At 35.7% G+C, this 15,372-nt stretch overlaps 1 protein-coding gene across 1 annotated transcript; it reads right to left on the reverse strand.

Moving 5' to 3' along the window:
- Positions 1-14,241: 14,241 nt before the first annotated feature.
- On the reverse strand, positions 14,242-14,901 carry LOC116105713. Its single transcript, XM_031392121.1, has one exon. The coding sequence runs from the start codon at positions 14,899-14,901 to the stop codon at positions 14,242-14,244; it is 660 nt and encodes a 219-aa protein (XP_031247981.1).
- Positions 14,902-15,372: the final 471 nt, after the last annotated feature.

Raw genomic sequence — 15,372 nt, forward strand, 5'->3', positions numbered from 1 at the left:
GGGAATTACAAAAGGCGACATCACGGTGATGAAAAATGAGAGCAATGAATTGATCCGGACTAGAACAATCACGGGCTAGAGGGTGTGTATTGATTATAGGAAACTAAATGAAGCAACAAGGAAAGATCATTTTCCGCTACCATTCATTGATTAGATGTTGGAAAGACTTGCGGAGCATGCTCATTATTATTATTTCCTGGTTGGCTATTCAAGGTATAATCAAATTCCTATTGCTCTTGAAGACCAAGAAAAGATGAATTTCACATGTCCATATGGTACATTAGCATATAGGAGGATGCCATTTGGGTTGTGTAATGCATCAGCCACCTTTCAGCGATGCATAATATCCATATTTAGTGATATGGGGGAATAGTTTCTCCAAGTGTTCATGGATGATTTTTTCTATTTTTGGCTCTTCTTTTGGTGATTGTCTTTCTCACCTTTCTCTTGTTTTCTAGCGATGTCAAGACACTAACCTAGTGTTAAACTAGGACAAGTGTCATTTTATGGTTCAAGAGGGTATAGTTTTTGGACATCAGATTTCAAGGAATGGAATTGAAGTGAATCAAGCCAAAACTGAAGGGATTGAAAAGTTGCCATCTCCTACAAATGTCAAATCTATCCAGAGTTTCCTAGGACATGTGGGGTTCTATAAAAGATTCATCAAGGATTTCTCTAAGATTTCTTAACCCCTTTGCAATTTGTTAATTAAAGATGCATCTTTTGATTTTAATGATGATTGCATGCATGCTTTTCAGACTCTTAAGAAATTATTAGTATCTGCACCTATTATTGTGATTCTCTCGATTGGGAACTTCCATTTGAATTGATGTGTGATGCTAGTGATTATGCAATATGGGTAGTTGGCGTGCTGTCATAGGCACCCAGAATTAAAACCTAAAAACACATGTAGTAGTGTGAGTCAGGGTCATTCCCACGGAGAGTGTCTAGCCGTATTTTATGTTATGTGAACAAGGCTGAGGGGGGTTTTAGTAAAACAGAAATAATCTCAGAAAAAACAAAAGCCATTCAAATCTAAATCAATCAAAATAACAAAACTTGGTCTCCATCAACATCCACCGTCGGAATCTTACAACTGATCATTGATGCAAAAGTAAATCAATTCATACTTTGAATATTCACCGTTTGAACTATTTTCCTATCTCTCCTTAATTGTAATTAATTAGGAAACAAGCGATCTTAATTAATCTTACCACTAAACAACCCTAGACAAGTGCTAAAGATTTAATCTAGTGGCAGCCTTAAAATTAGAGAAATTGATGAAGCTAAACAACACAAACTCAAGCGGTTGTATTTAATTTAGTCGAGTGTTCTTCTTAAGATTACTAATTCCTGACGCAACAAATTATTAACCCTAATTGCTTCACAAGTTAGAGGAATCAAACAATTACAGATTTGATATCTAACTTAGTAGTAGATTGCAACAATTAATAAACTAGTAGGCCTCCTAGTAATTAAATGCAACAATCATAAAATTAGGCACAGAAGAACATCCAATACTCAAACATAAATTGAACACTAAAATAAAACGGATTAGATCTCACACTTTATTGATTCCGAGGTCTTGTTTCCTTCGATCAAGTTATAAAAATTAGCCACTCATGGCCATCACAAAAATTCAAAGGAAAAACGAAAATCCACCAGAGAGAAAAGAGAGAGGCGTGTGTGATATGTGTTGTAATCCCTAATCTGATCTCCCTTTTAAAAATATCTAAATTCGAATTCTAATTCTACTCAATCTCCTCAAAATATTCTAATATCCTAAAGTAACATTTATCCTAATCTGATTAATCGGAAATAAAATAATAAAGTCCTAAAATAAAATAGGAAAGTGGTGTTTTCCAGCTGTAATTTGCGTGCAATAGGTCTTCAAAACTTCTTGTATTAATCTGCCTATTTGAATTGCATGACAAGGCGGAATGTTCTAGAACGTCGGCAGTGCAGGTGCATCAACTTCAAGCTCGATTAAAACCTTTATGCAGCAAGTATATCTCCAAAATCAAAACATAAAAGTTATAGATCTCTTTCTTAGCGTTCCACAGCATTTTGAATCATCTCAATTGGAGCTCGGATGAGAGAGTTATGCCCAGATTATGAAACCATGTCGAAACTGCCTGAATTCACTTAATTAGTTCTGTTTTGCAATTAACGCCTCCATTTGCATCCTAAATCAAAATAGAATAATAATAAGTATATTTAGGCAGCAAATAAGTATAAAAGACTAGACATTAAGGGGGGGTAAATATGACATTTTGCATTCTCATCAGTAGTTTTAGGAAAAATAAAGAATAAAGTTTTGCATGTGATAAGGTATGCCAGTAGAACATTGACTGATGCACAATTGAATTAAACTACCACTGAAAAAGAGCTTTTGGCAGTTGTTTATGCATTTAACAAATTTCATTCTTATATGCTAGGTGTCAAGGTCATTGTCTACACGGATCATTCGACACTCAAACATCTTTTAGCAAAGCAAGAAGCAAAACTGAGACTTATCTGATGGATTCTACACCTTCAAGAATTTGATTTGGAAATCCAGGATAAGAAAGGGTCAGACAATGTAGTGGTAGATCACTTATCAAGACTTGAGCAACCGAGAAGCGAGGATGAGAAAGAGGTCTAAATTAAAGACACATTTCCAGATGAGCAATTGATGAAAATTGAAGAAGCACCAAGGTATGCCGATATTGCAAACTACATGTCATCTCAAGTGCTCCCGATGGACATGACTTTCCAACAAAAGAAATTTTTTTTTTTTAATTTGACGTTCTACTTTTGTGAGGAACCTTTTCTATATAAGCATTGTGTAGATCAGATGATACGCAGGTGTGTACCGGAAGAAGAAATGGAAAGCATATTACGACATTATCATGAAAACGAAGTTAGTGGTCACTTTGGAGGGACAAGAACTACAGCTAAAGTCCTTCAATCTGGATTTTATTGGCCAACTATATTTAAGGATGCTTTTAGATTCGCTCAAGAGTGTGACAAATGTCAAAGGAGTGGGAATATCTCAAGGAGGAATGAAATGCCCTTGAACAATATTTTGGTTGTGGAACTTTTTGATGTTTGGGGGATTGACTTCATGAGACCCTTCCCAAATTCATTCAGGAACACCTACATTTTGGTTGCGGTAGATGTAACGCCCACATGGAGGTACGTAATTTAATTTATGTTCTTATGCCTTTAGTTGATTTTTGCTAAGGTTATTTTAAGGAAAATGTGAAAAAAATGCCTTAAACTTGCATTAAGGGTAAAATGGTCTTTTCACTCAAAATTAGTTGAAATTGTGGGGAGTGAAAAGAGATAGAATTTCATGGAGAATGCAATAAAAATGAGGGCATTATGGTAATTGACTAAGGGACATAGATGAAATTTTAAAGAAAGTGCAAAGGCAAAATGGGAAACTATATATAATATTCATGTTATATCAAATTGAAGAGTGAAACCCTAGCCACTCTTACCCATATGCACGCCACTTTCACCTCCATATTCTCTCAAATTCTTCAATTCTTCTTCAAAGGAAATTCAAAGGTTTTAGGTGTTTTTGAGTGGATTTTCAATCTTAAGCTTCTATAGGTAAGATCCTTGCATAAGAAGTGAATTTTAGTTTTTAAAGTGTTGATTTTGATGGTTTATGCTCATAGGATTTAAGAGGAAGAGAGTTTGATCAAAGGAGATTCTTAAAGGGTTGAATTTGCTCATATCAAAAGTAAGTAAATCCTACCCTAAGTGTGATTTAAGTTATGTTGTCTAGAGAATTTTCTTTGTGCATATATATATGTTATATGTGGAATTGTTGATGGATTTGGTGTTGAATAATAATTAGAATCTGTCCATGAGAAGTTGGGTTGGTGTATGTGATACTTGATGAATGTTTGGTTAAGATTTGGAAGAGTTGAAGTGAAAATTTTGAAGTGTGTATTTGGGCAGATTTGGAGTTAATTGTGGAGGAGTTTATTCCAAGTTTTTGGTGGCCTAAAATAGAGATAGAAGTGTAGCCAAATTAGTGTTGATTTGTGCACATGAATTGTTTGATGAAATGCCAAGGAGAAGTGCATGTATGAGTATGATTATGTGTTACCTTGGGATGTGTTTGTAGATGGTAGAGAATGACATGTTTGCNTATCCAATATCTATATTGGACGCTCCTCATAAACAAGATTCTCTTCTAAGTCCACTTCTTTTACTTTTAATATATGGGAGGGATCATTAACATACATTCGAAGCATTGATACATGGAAAACATTGTGCACTCTATCCATATTTGGTGGTAGTGCTAACTGGTACGTTTTCCTTTACCACCAAACCGCATTACCCGTTTGTAAGGGGAAATCTTAATAAACACTTTATCACCCACTTTAAATTCTACATCCTTTCTCTTTAACTCCGTATAGCTCTTTTGTCTATCTTGAGCTTGCTTCATTCTGTTCCTAATCAACTTAATGTCTTCCATCATTTTCTAAGTTATCTTCGGTCCAAGAGCTGCATTCAAAGCATCTTTCTCTCCAATGTTGTGGGGATCTATATCTTCTATCATATAAAGCTTCATAAGGAGCCATCTTAATTGTAGACTGATAACTATTATTGTAAGCAAACTCTATCAATAGTAGCATCTCATGCCAGGTCGTTTTATAATCCATACAACACGCTGTTAGCATGTTCTCAAGCACCTGATTGGTTCTCTCAATTTGGCCATCTGTCTGTGGGTGGCAAGCTATATTAAATGCTAACCTGGTACCCAAGTTTCTTTATAGACTGGTCCAGAAAGCTAAAACAAATCTGGAATCTCTATCTGATACTATAGCCTTAGGCACCCCATGCAATGTAACTATCTCTCTGATGGCCAACTGATCTGAGGTGGTACTGTCTTTTACTAGAAGAAAATGCCTTGATTTGGTTAATCTATCTACTATCACCACTTGTCAACTCATTTTCTAACATTACTCGTCGATAGCTTGCTTTTCTTTAATCTCTTCCAGTAAAGTAAATTGAATTTCTAACCTGGCAATTCTTTCTGGTGCCATCTCTATCCGTTCGTTAAAATTTTTTTCCAATAGTTCTTTTTTTTTTTTTTTTTTTTGCATTGTGAGTCGGGACAAGTAAGCTTTTCTACTTAATGCACTCAACACCTTATACCTCTCATGTTGAGCGTTTCCTTGGAAAAGCTCCTTGAGGTGCAGAATTATGACACTTGCGTCCATATTCTCATGCTTCTTTTGCAGCTCAGGTATCATCAATGCTTGCATAATGCGCTGAACATTATCAGCATCATCAAGGAACTTTTGGTAAGTGTCCTTTACTTCCTGAGTGGCATCAGGATTAAGCTCAACCATATAAGGCTTGTCAAGGATATATAATTTCTTTTCGAACTTCAGTACAATATAAAGATTTCGATACCACTCCAAGAAATTAGATCCATCTAGCCTATTTTCTTTCTCGATTATAGATCGCAGGTTGGTATTGTTCATTTTGGTGAATCTACAAATGCAGAAAAGTAAAAATCATTATAATGTTCATTATTATTTAATAAGGTCTTTTATTAAAAAATTGTTTCCACTATTTTCCTCAAGCCAATAGCCCTTACCATTAACTCGGGAAAGCCCGCCGGCTTTCCTAGTGGACTGAGATCCCATCTAGCCCATTTAAAACCTTCACTTTGGTGAACATGAAGGAACTGTGTCGTGGCAAGCGCAAAATTTAAAAAAAAAAGAAAAAAATTGTTGCCGTGGCACAATCCCGTTTACCCAAGATCATGATTTTGACATGATGATCATGTTGGCAAGTGACCGTCTTCACGCAGCGGAAAAAAAATATTTTAAAATGAAAAGATCACTTACACATCTCAAAATCCAGGCACATATTATATTGTTTACATGCATAAACTTAAAACGTATAAAACAGATTTGCGTAAAATAAACAACCCATACAAGGATCTAGGACACTTACGCACGTTTGGAGGCTCCTCCAAATATCTCTAGATTTGATTTCACTACTCGATTCAATGTAGAAATGCACTCACATTGTCCACACGAAGACAATCCGTAAAACCCTTGACTATTTTGCTAGAATTACCAAGGGCTTCAAGAATCAAGGAAGATCAAGAAAAGAATTCTTCCTTTTTCACTAAAGAGTGAGAACGTGAGAGAGAGAGAGAGAGAGAGAGAGAGAGAGAGAGAGAGAGAGAGAGAGAGACAGACAGACAGACAGACAGACAGCTTTTGGGTGGGTAGGGTTTTTTAATTGAATGAATTTATTTTTAATTTTAAGTTGCACTTATATAGTGCAACAATTAAAAAACCTATTCAACTTAGGAATAGCCATGGGCTCCAACCCTAGTTCACCCTTGCAACCAAACACCCTTTAGTTGGTATTTTAAATTTTAATTAATTATTATTACAATTAAAATCAATTAATATATATACAATAATATATTAACATTTAATTATTAATAATAATCCATTCAAATACATGTGCACATATATTTAAATATAATCTCACTAATTTTAATTTTAATATTAAAATTAAATACAACAACCTCAACAAATTTAATTGCACTGTGAGATTAACAAAATACCCCTTCATCCTAAAAGACAAAAATACCCCTCTCATAGACTAATTCTTAAATTGTCTTCTAAGTGTGTGACCCGTAGGCTCCTCATCATATTGGTAGTGAGTAGTATCGCGATTAACTCCAATTAATCGTCTCACTACACACAGACCAAGATTGGCCCCTACCAAGGCATCATAGCCACCTAATAGATTCGGATTCAAAGAAATTGCGCAGCTTGTCAACGATATGATTACCGTGTAATCAAATCATTTCATCATCCATTATCTCATCGAGGCTAAGGTATAGAAATAGTGTCAACCTCAGATATCCTTAATATCTTTGTATTCAGTTATTGGACCAATGACCGGAATAATAAATTGAATTGAGCAACAACTCAATCTCACTGTGGCCACAGCTTTAGTGTCATTGTCATTCACTGAATTGCGCTGTGAGATAACTTCTCCTATACCCAGGAGTGATGAATCCTTTGTTGATCCAGCATAGTCTTGATACACTCTTAATGCAGCCAATCGCTACCATATTAATAGCTCTAAATAGAACTACGTTAGGCTAGTGTCAAACTGCACTAATCGATGCACAAGGCGCTCTAGTGATCTCAAGTATAAGGATCACATGCACCACCATTTGTTAGAGAATTTATTTCATAGACACTGGGGTTACCATCTATATGGAATCTTTGGTGGATCTGTCCAATGAACTTGCCAATAGCAAGCACCCATGTGTCACACCAGGTTGTCAGCAAACAACGTTGATAAGTGAGATCAGTCACTGTCTTTCGACGGGGTCGTTCAACACTATGATAGCCTTATCTTATTATCTATGTCCTTAGTTAGAATAATACTAGGGCTACAGACATTTCTAGAATGGCCACCATATGTGATCATAGGGTTCTCACTATCAAGATTTGAAACACTTGATACCCGGTTCTACCATCCTAAGGAAATACATCAATGCACGTAATTATGATTTACATGATATAGAAGAAAATTGCCTTTTATTGATTAATAAACATTATTACAAAGAGTCAATTTTACAATATTGATTAGCTCTAGGGCACTAACTCTAACATATCAACATAAAATTAAATCAAAACCATACAAGGTTCAATATAATACCTTCGTTGGCGGCTCCCTCTCTAGATATCTCTGATTAATCACTATCAACCCAACATAGGATTGAGTCCGTCAGTATCCACATGAAGGTAGGCTTGGGATCACCCTAAGTTTAATTGCTAGACCAATCTTAGACCTTAAGGAAGAGAGGCAGAAATTAAGAGAATAAAATTCTCTTTGTGGCTAGGGTTTGGGCGTGAGCTATTTGGGAGAGGCAGAAAAATTAATTTAATTTTTCTCAAAAGAGGTCTCTCTAAAAACTCTTATTAATTAAAATTCATTGTCCCTTTATATAGGCAACCCAAAACTAGAATCCTACAAGGATTATGAATCCTTGATTTCCAATTTGGTTTGGATTGTAATCTCCTTAATTCCAATTTGAATTGGATTGCAATCCTTTATATTAGGGATAAGAATATCTCTTAAGATATTCTCCTAAATATGAATTTTAATTAAATAAATATTATTTATTTAATTCCTATATATAAATATATGTTCTAATTAAATAAATATTTATATTTATTTAATCTATATATATCATATTAAATTTTGCATTTTAATATATTTAATTTAAATTAAATATATTCCTTCATATTAATTAAAATTAATATGAATCTAATTTTGTCAAAATTGCTCCAATATAAATATTGGATAATGGCATCAACCCTAGCAAAATTACCAAAGTACCCTTTTCGCCCATAGTGACTAAAATGCCCCCCAACTCTTCGAAATACCCTTTTCAGCCCAATGACAAGATTGTCCTTCCATTTCCATTCTTCATTTAACTACCTTCTATGTGTGTGACCCGAAGGCTCTCTACTTTGTTGGCAGTGTCTCGATAACTAATTAGGTATCAACCAATTAGTGTTTTCATATACCAATCAAGATTGACCTCTAGCAAGGGATCATGATTCCCCAATTGATAAGTGCTTGAAAATACACTTATACTTAGTGGTTTATAGGTATCATTTGTGGGAAATTAGGATTAATTCGCATGAATTAACTTAATTGTTTCATAAACGCACTTTTTGGGATCACAGGTATTTTTGTTGTGTTTTCAGGGAATAAGGCTCAAAAATAATATTCGGATGAGATATGATGTTGGTGAGAGAATTTTTGATGACTGGAAACAAACGGATCGAGAATTGGAGTTGAATTGAAGAAGTTATGGAAGTTGAAGTAAAGAGAAGATCCTAGATTATGCTCCAGCTTGAGCATACCTTGGTATTTTAAGAATATCTTGAGCTGTAGAACTAGGATTAAGACGATTCTTGGACTGTTGGAAAGCTGATTCAAAGGGCTACATTTCATATGTTTTTCAGTGTTCCAAATTTCATCTTTATCAAGTTCAAAAATCACCATCTCTGAAGAATAGTGGAATGATGCGGGAAGAAGACCAGTAGCTACTGTGCCGCAGCACAGTGCTGTGGCACAGTCACGACAGCTGGGAACTTTTCCTCCATTTTTGACTAGGAAAATAGGGTTTTAAGAGTCCTAAACTAACTAGAATTAAGGAAAACAAAACCCTAACCCTTGTGGGATATAAATAAAAGTCTTTTAACATTATTTTAGGGGAATTCTTTTAGAGATAAAATAAAAAAAAAGAGAGAGAACAAAGATATTCAAGAACTGAAGAAAAAGGGAGATTAAAGAAGGCTTGGAGAAGAAGAATTGGAGGAGATCATCATCAACTTCATTAATCCAACCAAGCTTCACTAAGTTTTTCTTCTTCTTTGTTATTATTATTTGTTATGAATAATACAATGATGTTCTCATATTTATTCATGAAGAACTAATTCTTTTGTGATTGAGGATGATTTCAAAACCCTAGACATATCTTGTGTTTAATAAAATCCGCATCTTTTTATCTTTTGATCCCTCTTGGTTATGTGATTATTTCTCTGAAAATAGGGTCTAACTAGATTTTTCTAATTGTTTAAGTGGCCAATTAAATCGTTAGGATTAATATATTAATACAATTTAGGTTTTTTAGTACGGAATTGCTTTATTAACCTAAATAACTAATGGTAAAGTGTATGTCTGCATACATGGGGGGTAATCACTCAAGATAACTAAACCGACCATATGAGTTTAGCCTTGATTCAGTAGGTCTCTCGCAACTTAATGCTTTTATTACTTTGAATCTAGAGGTCGTATCCTAGGTTATCTAATAAATAGGGAATTAGGTTGTGACCGTGTCTAATCCAACGACTCAGTAAGGAGAGATAGAACTTATCAACGTTTTGGTTTTTTCTGAGCTGATGTGATTAAAAGGGTAGAAAGTTAAAGAGTGCTTTTATTATATGTCATTCATGTCTAGTGGTGGCGAATAAACCTTCAATCTAGTTTCTCTTATTTATCTCTTTCGTGATTGTTTCATTGTTTTACTTTGTTTAATTTTAGCTTGATAGTTTTTATTGAGTTTTTATAATTCGTGACAAACCCTTGTTTGAAGTAGATAATTAATTGAGTTCACAAATCCTCTGCGAGAAAGACCCTTACTTGCTCTTTGCTACTACATGACTTTGCATTAGAATTTAGTGAGGTAAAATTAGGTGTTGCATTTGCAAGCATCACTGATAAGCAAACATTCAGCGATCAAGCTTTCCTTGTCTACGGTATGGTTACCGTGCAATTCGATCTGTTTCATCATCTTATATCTCATCAAGGTTTGAGGTACAGAAGTAGTGTCTACCTCAAAACTATTTCCTATTGACATGTTGTATTCTGACGACCATATGAGATTAGATTCAAGTACCAACTTGATTCCACCGTGACCATGGCTTTGCAGTCGTAGTTCTTTAACTAAATATCTCGCCGAGATAAGGTCTTTTGTAACTAGAAGTGATGAATCCTTTGTTGATCAATGATAGCATAGTGTACTTCCCAATGTAACCAATCGCCACCGTTCTAGTAATCCCAAATAGAGACAACATTAGGTTGGTGTCAAATCAGATCGATCTTTACACACGGTGCTCTGGTGATCTCAAGTCGAAGGACCATATGCACCATTCGTAAGAGGATATATTCCATCGACACTGAGTTGCCATCTTGTATGGAATCCTCTAATGGGTCAATCTAGTGGACTTGCACAAGCAAGCACCCATGCATTGCACCAAGTTGATGCTCTTAACCTCGACATGTGAGACTTGTCATTATCTTTCAATAAGGTTGTTCAACACAATGATAGTCTCTCTGTATAATCTGTCCTAGGTTAAATTTATACTATGACTATGGACGGTTTAAGAAGGGCCACCATTTGTGCTCATAGGGTTCTCACAATTAAGATTTATGACACTTAATACCCTCGTCACTAGTTTCAACCTTTTTAAGGACATATATTATTTTCTTTACGCGCAGTAAATAGATACTATAGTCTATTGCTTATAAAGAAGTTTTTGCCTTTTATTCATATAAAATATGAGTTTACAAGAGCTATAATGTTGGCTTTAGTGCACATTCTCTAATAGTCTCCCACTTGCACTATAGCCAATCATTTATTCATTTGATCCCAAATGATGCTATGTGCCTATCATGCTTCTGCTGCGACAGAGCTTTCATTAGTGGGTCTACGATGTTATCATCAGTAGGTACTCTATCAATTCATACGTCACCTTTCTTTACTATCTCTCTGATGAGATGGTATCACCAAAGTATGTGCTTGGATCTTTGGTGAGATCATGATTCTTTAGCCTGAGCTATAGCACCATTGTTGTCGTAGTAAAGCACAACTGGATCAACAATGCTTAGAACCATTTCTAGTTCAGTCATGAACTTCTTGATCCAAACAACCTCTTTGACCGCATCACCTAATGCGATGTACTTGGCTTCCATTGTAGAATCCACTACAGTGATTTGTTTTGAACTTTTCCAGCTCACTGTTGCCCCATCAAGACAGAACATGTAACTTGACTGCAATCAATAGTCATCCTTATCAATTTGAAAACTGGTGTCACAGTATCCTCTTACAGTGAGATCATCTTCTCCTCCATAAACCAAGAACATATCCTTAGTCCTCTTAAGGTACTTGAGAATGTTCTTGACTTCTATCCAATGTTTTTCACCTAGATCCGATTTATATCTACTACAAATGTTCAAAGCATATGAGACATCAATCCTAGTACATGGCATGGCTTACCACCAAACCTATCTCTCTCCTCTTATGTTTAAGGACACATATCCTTAGAGAGATACACACCATGTGACATTGGAAGACAACCTTTCTTTGAATCTTCCATACTGAATCTTTTTCAGTACTTGGTCAATGTATGTACTTTGACTTATGCCCAGCAACCTACGAGATCTATCACGATAAATCTTTATACCGAGAATGTAGGTTGCTTCTCCTAAGTCCTTCATGGAGAAGCACTTGGATAACCAAGTCTTTACCATTTGCAAGTTCAGCATATCATTCCCAATGATTAATATGTCATTGACATATAACACTAGGAATGCCACTGCGCTCCCACTGAATTGCTTGTATACACAAGGCTTGCCTTCGTTTTTTATAAACCTGAATTGCTTTATGAATTCATCAAAATGAATGTTCCAACTCCTTGATGCTTGCTTGAGTCCATAAATGGATCTCTTCAACTTGCATACCTTCCCTGCTTGTCCATCAAGAATGAAAACATCAGGTTGCGTCATATAGACATCCTCTTCAAGGTTTCCATTTAGGAAAGCAGTTTGGACATCTATCTGCCAAATTTCATAATCATGGTATGTAGCAATAGCTAGTATAATTCTGATGGACTTTAGCATTTCTACTGGAGAAAAGGTTTCATCATAGTCAATCTCATGCTTTTGTTTAAAACCTTTTGCAACCAGTCGTGCTTTATAGGTTTGAATATTCCCATCCATGTCAGTTTTCTTCTTGAAGACCCATTTATACCTTATGGGTTTGACTCCTTTGGGTGGATCCACCAGATCCCATGCTTGGTTTTGGTACATGGAGTCCATTTCAAATTTCATGGCATAAGCCATTTTGCGGAATCTGGATCCAACAAAGCTTCGTTATAGGTTCTAGGTTCATCATCTTGATAAACTAATATGTTGCCATTTTGAGTCACGAGAAAACTGTATCTTTCGGGCTCATGACGTATTCTCCTAGACCTACACAGCTCTTGTATTGGAGGTTCACTTTGTTCCACTCCCTATGGAGCAACCTCCTCATGATGCTTAACCATCTCTAGTGGCACATCATCTTGTTCATCATTTGAAGCATCTTGTGTTTTTAGAAATTCATCGAGTTCTACCTTTCTTACATTATCTTCTCTTTGAAGGAAATCATTCTCTAAGAAGACTCCAGTTCGAGCAACGAAAACTTTCTACTCTACTGAATTGTAGAAATAGTATCCCTTGTCTGTTTAGGATACCCACAAAGATACACTTCTCTGATTTTGAGGCTAGCTTGTTCAAAGTCAATTTCTTGACATAAGCATCACAACCTCAAACTCTTAGATGAGACAAAACGGGTTTTCACCCATTCCATATTTCATATGGTGTCTTATCCACTAATTTTGACGGTACACAATTCAGTGTATATGTCACAGCCTCTAGGGCATAGCTCTAGAACGATGTGGGTAAATCTGTAAAACTCATCATTGATCGAACCATATCTAGCAAGGTTCGATTCCTCCTTTCAGACACTCAATTGTGTTGAGGTGTGTAAGTAGGTATGAGTTGAGATATAATCCCACATTCCTTAAAGTATGCATCAAACTCTAAGGTCAAGTATTCTCCTACCTTATCGAATCGAAGAACCTTGATATTCTTGCCTAGTTGATTCTATACTTCATTCTTGAATTCCTTGAACTTGTCAAAGGATTAAGACTTATGTTTCATTAAGTAGACATATCCAAATATATTGAAGTCATCAATAAACATGATGAAGTAAGAATATCCCCCTCTGGCTTGTCCTGATAGTGGTCCATATAACTTGCATACCTCATAAGACTTAAAGTCAAATGAGTCCAAAACTCCGTCCTTATGGAGTTTTGTTATTCGAGTCTGGTTCACGTGACCAAGCCTACAATGCCATAGGTAAGTTTGACTAAAGCCATCAACCTTGGCTTTCTTATTCTCTAAATTGAAAATCTCATTATTATTTAATTCTAGAACATACAAACTATTATGTAGTCTTGCAATTCCATATTGAATACCACTAAAACTAATTGACATCAATCCATTAGTTATCATAAATTGATATCCAACGTTGTCCAAAGGGACACAAAAATAATATTTTTTGAAATTAAAGGAACATAAAAAAAATTTGCAAGTTCCAATACAAGGCTTGAAGGCGAACTCAAACAATAAACCCCTACATCTAATGCAGCAACGCGTGCTACATTCCTAACTTGTATGTCCACCTCTCCTCGACCGAGTAGTCTACAATGTCATAGTCCCTGCATAGAAGTGCAAATATGGGAACCACATCCTGTGTCAATAGCCCAAGTTGTAACAGGAGATACATTGATTTCAATCATGTACATACCTTTAGAAGAAGATGTAGACTTCTTCTTGCTTGCTTGCTTGCTAGGAAGGCCTTGCAATGCTTATTCTAGTGACCAGGCTTGGCACAATGGAAGCAAACAACCTTTCCATCTTTGCACGCGCCTCCAATAGGTTTAAGGACATCTTGGGGTTGAGCTTTGGATTTGCACTTAGCATTTTCTTTGAATCGCTTCCCTTTCCTTTCATTGGCATAGCGTCAACTAGCATCACTAACTTGGATTTCTTCATGTCTTTCTCTGATGTCTTCAGCATATTCAAGAGCTCTAAGGGAGACTTCTCCATAGAATTCATATTGAAGTTCATTATGAATTGGGAGAAAGAATCAGGCAAGGATTGCAGAACAAGATCAATTGATAGTTTTGCCTCTATACCAAATCCCAGTATTTTAAGCTTGTGTATATAGCCAATCATCTTGACAACATGCGGGCTAACTAGGGTTCCCTCAATCATTTGGCATCTATATAATGCCTTTGACACCTCATAACGTTCATCCCTAGCACACTTCTGAAAGAGCTCTTTGAGATGTGTGATGATGGAGCCGACATCTAAATTCTCCTGTTGCTCTTGCAGATCAAGTGCCAATGATGCATGTACAATACACTGTACAATATCAACATCGTCCAAATACCTTCTATAAGCATCTATAGCTTCTTGAGTAGCTTTTAATTCAGGCACTTCCATAATAAGTTCATCAAAGATATACAATTTCTTTTCTATCTTGAGTACAATCCAAAAAAATTTATACCAGCTAGTAAAGTTTGTACCATCGAACCTGCTTTCCTTTTCAATGATCAATCACAATGATATATTATTGGTAGTCATAATGTAAATCTACAAGTACAAATAAAACAAAGTTAATAATTAATTCATAAGGCCTTTTGTCAATTAATATGCTCCCATTATTTTGTTAGGAAACGACCCGGTTGCGCAGCGGAAAACAAAATTTTTACAACCACGGATCGTTCCTTAGAACCCAAAATCAAGGCACAGATTTTACAGTTTATGCATAATATGAATCTGCAGAAAAATAAATCCAAAGGTTTAGATTTATACCTACGTTTGGAGGCTCCACCAATTTTGTCTCTGAATGTGTTTGCTACCGATCCAAGTGTAGGATCGAACCAAGAAGTCCACACGAAGACAACCACCAAG

The sequence above is a fragment of the Pistacia vera genome, unplaced genomic scaffold, assembly GCF_008641045.1.
Source record: "Pistacia vera cultivar Batoury unplaced genomic scaffold, PisVer_v2 Contig503, whole genome shotgun sequence".
NCBI lineage: Eukaryota > Viridiplantae > Streptophyta > Magnoliopsida > Sapindales > Anacardiaceae > Pistacia > Pistacia vera.

Excerpts from the sequence above, each read along its gene's own strand:
- LOC116105713 (XM_031392121.1), bottom strand. The coding sequence starts at position 14,901 with ATGGAAGTGCCTGAATTAAAAGCTACTCAAGAAGCTATAGATGCTTAT.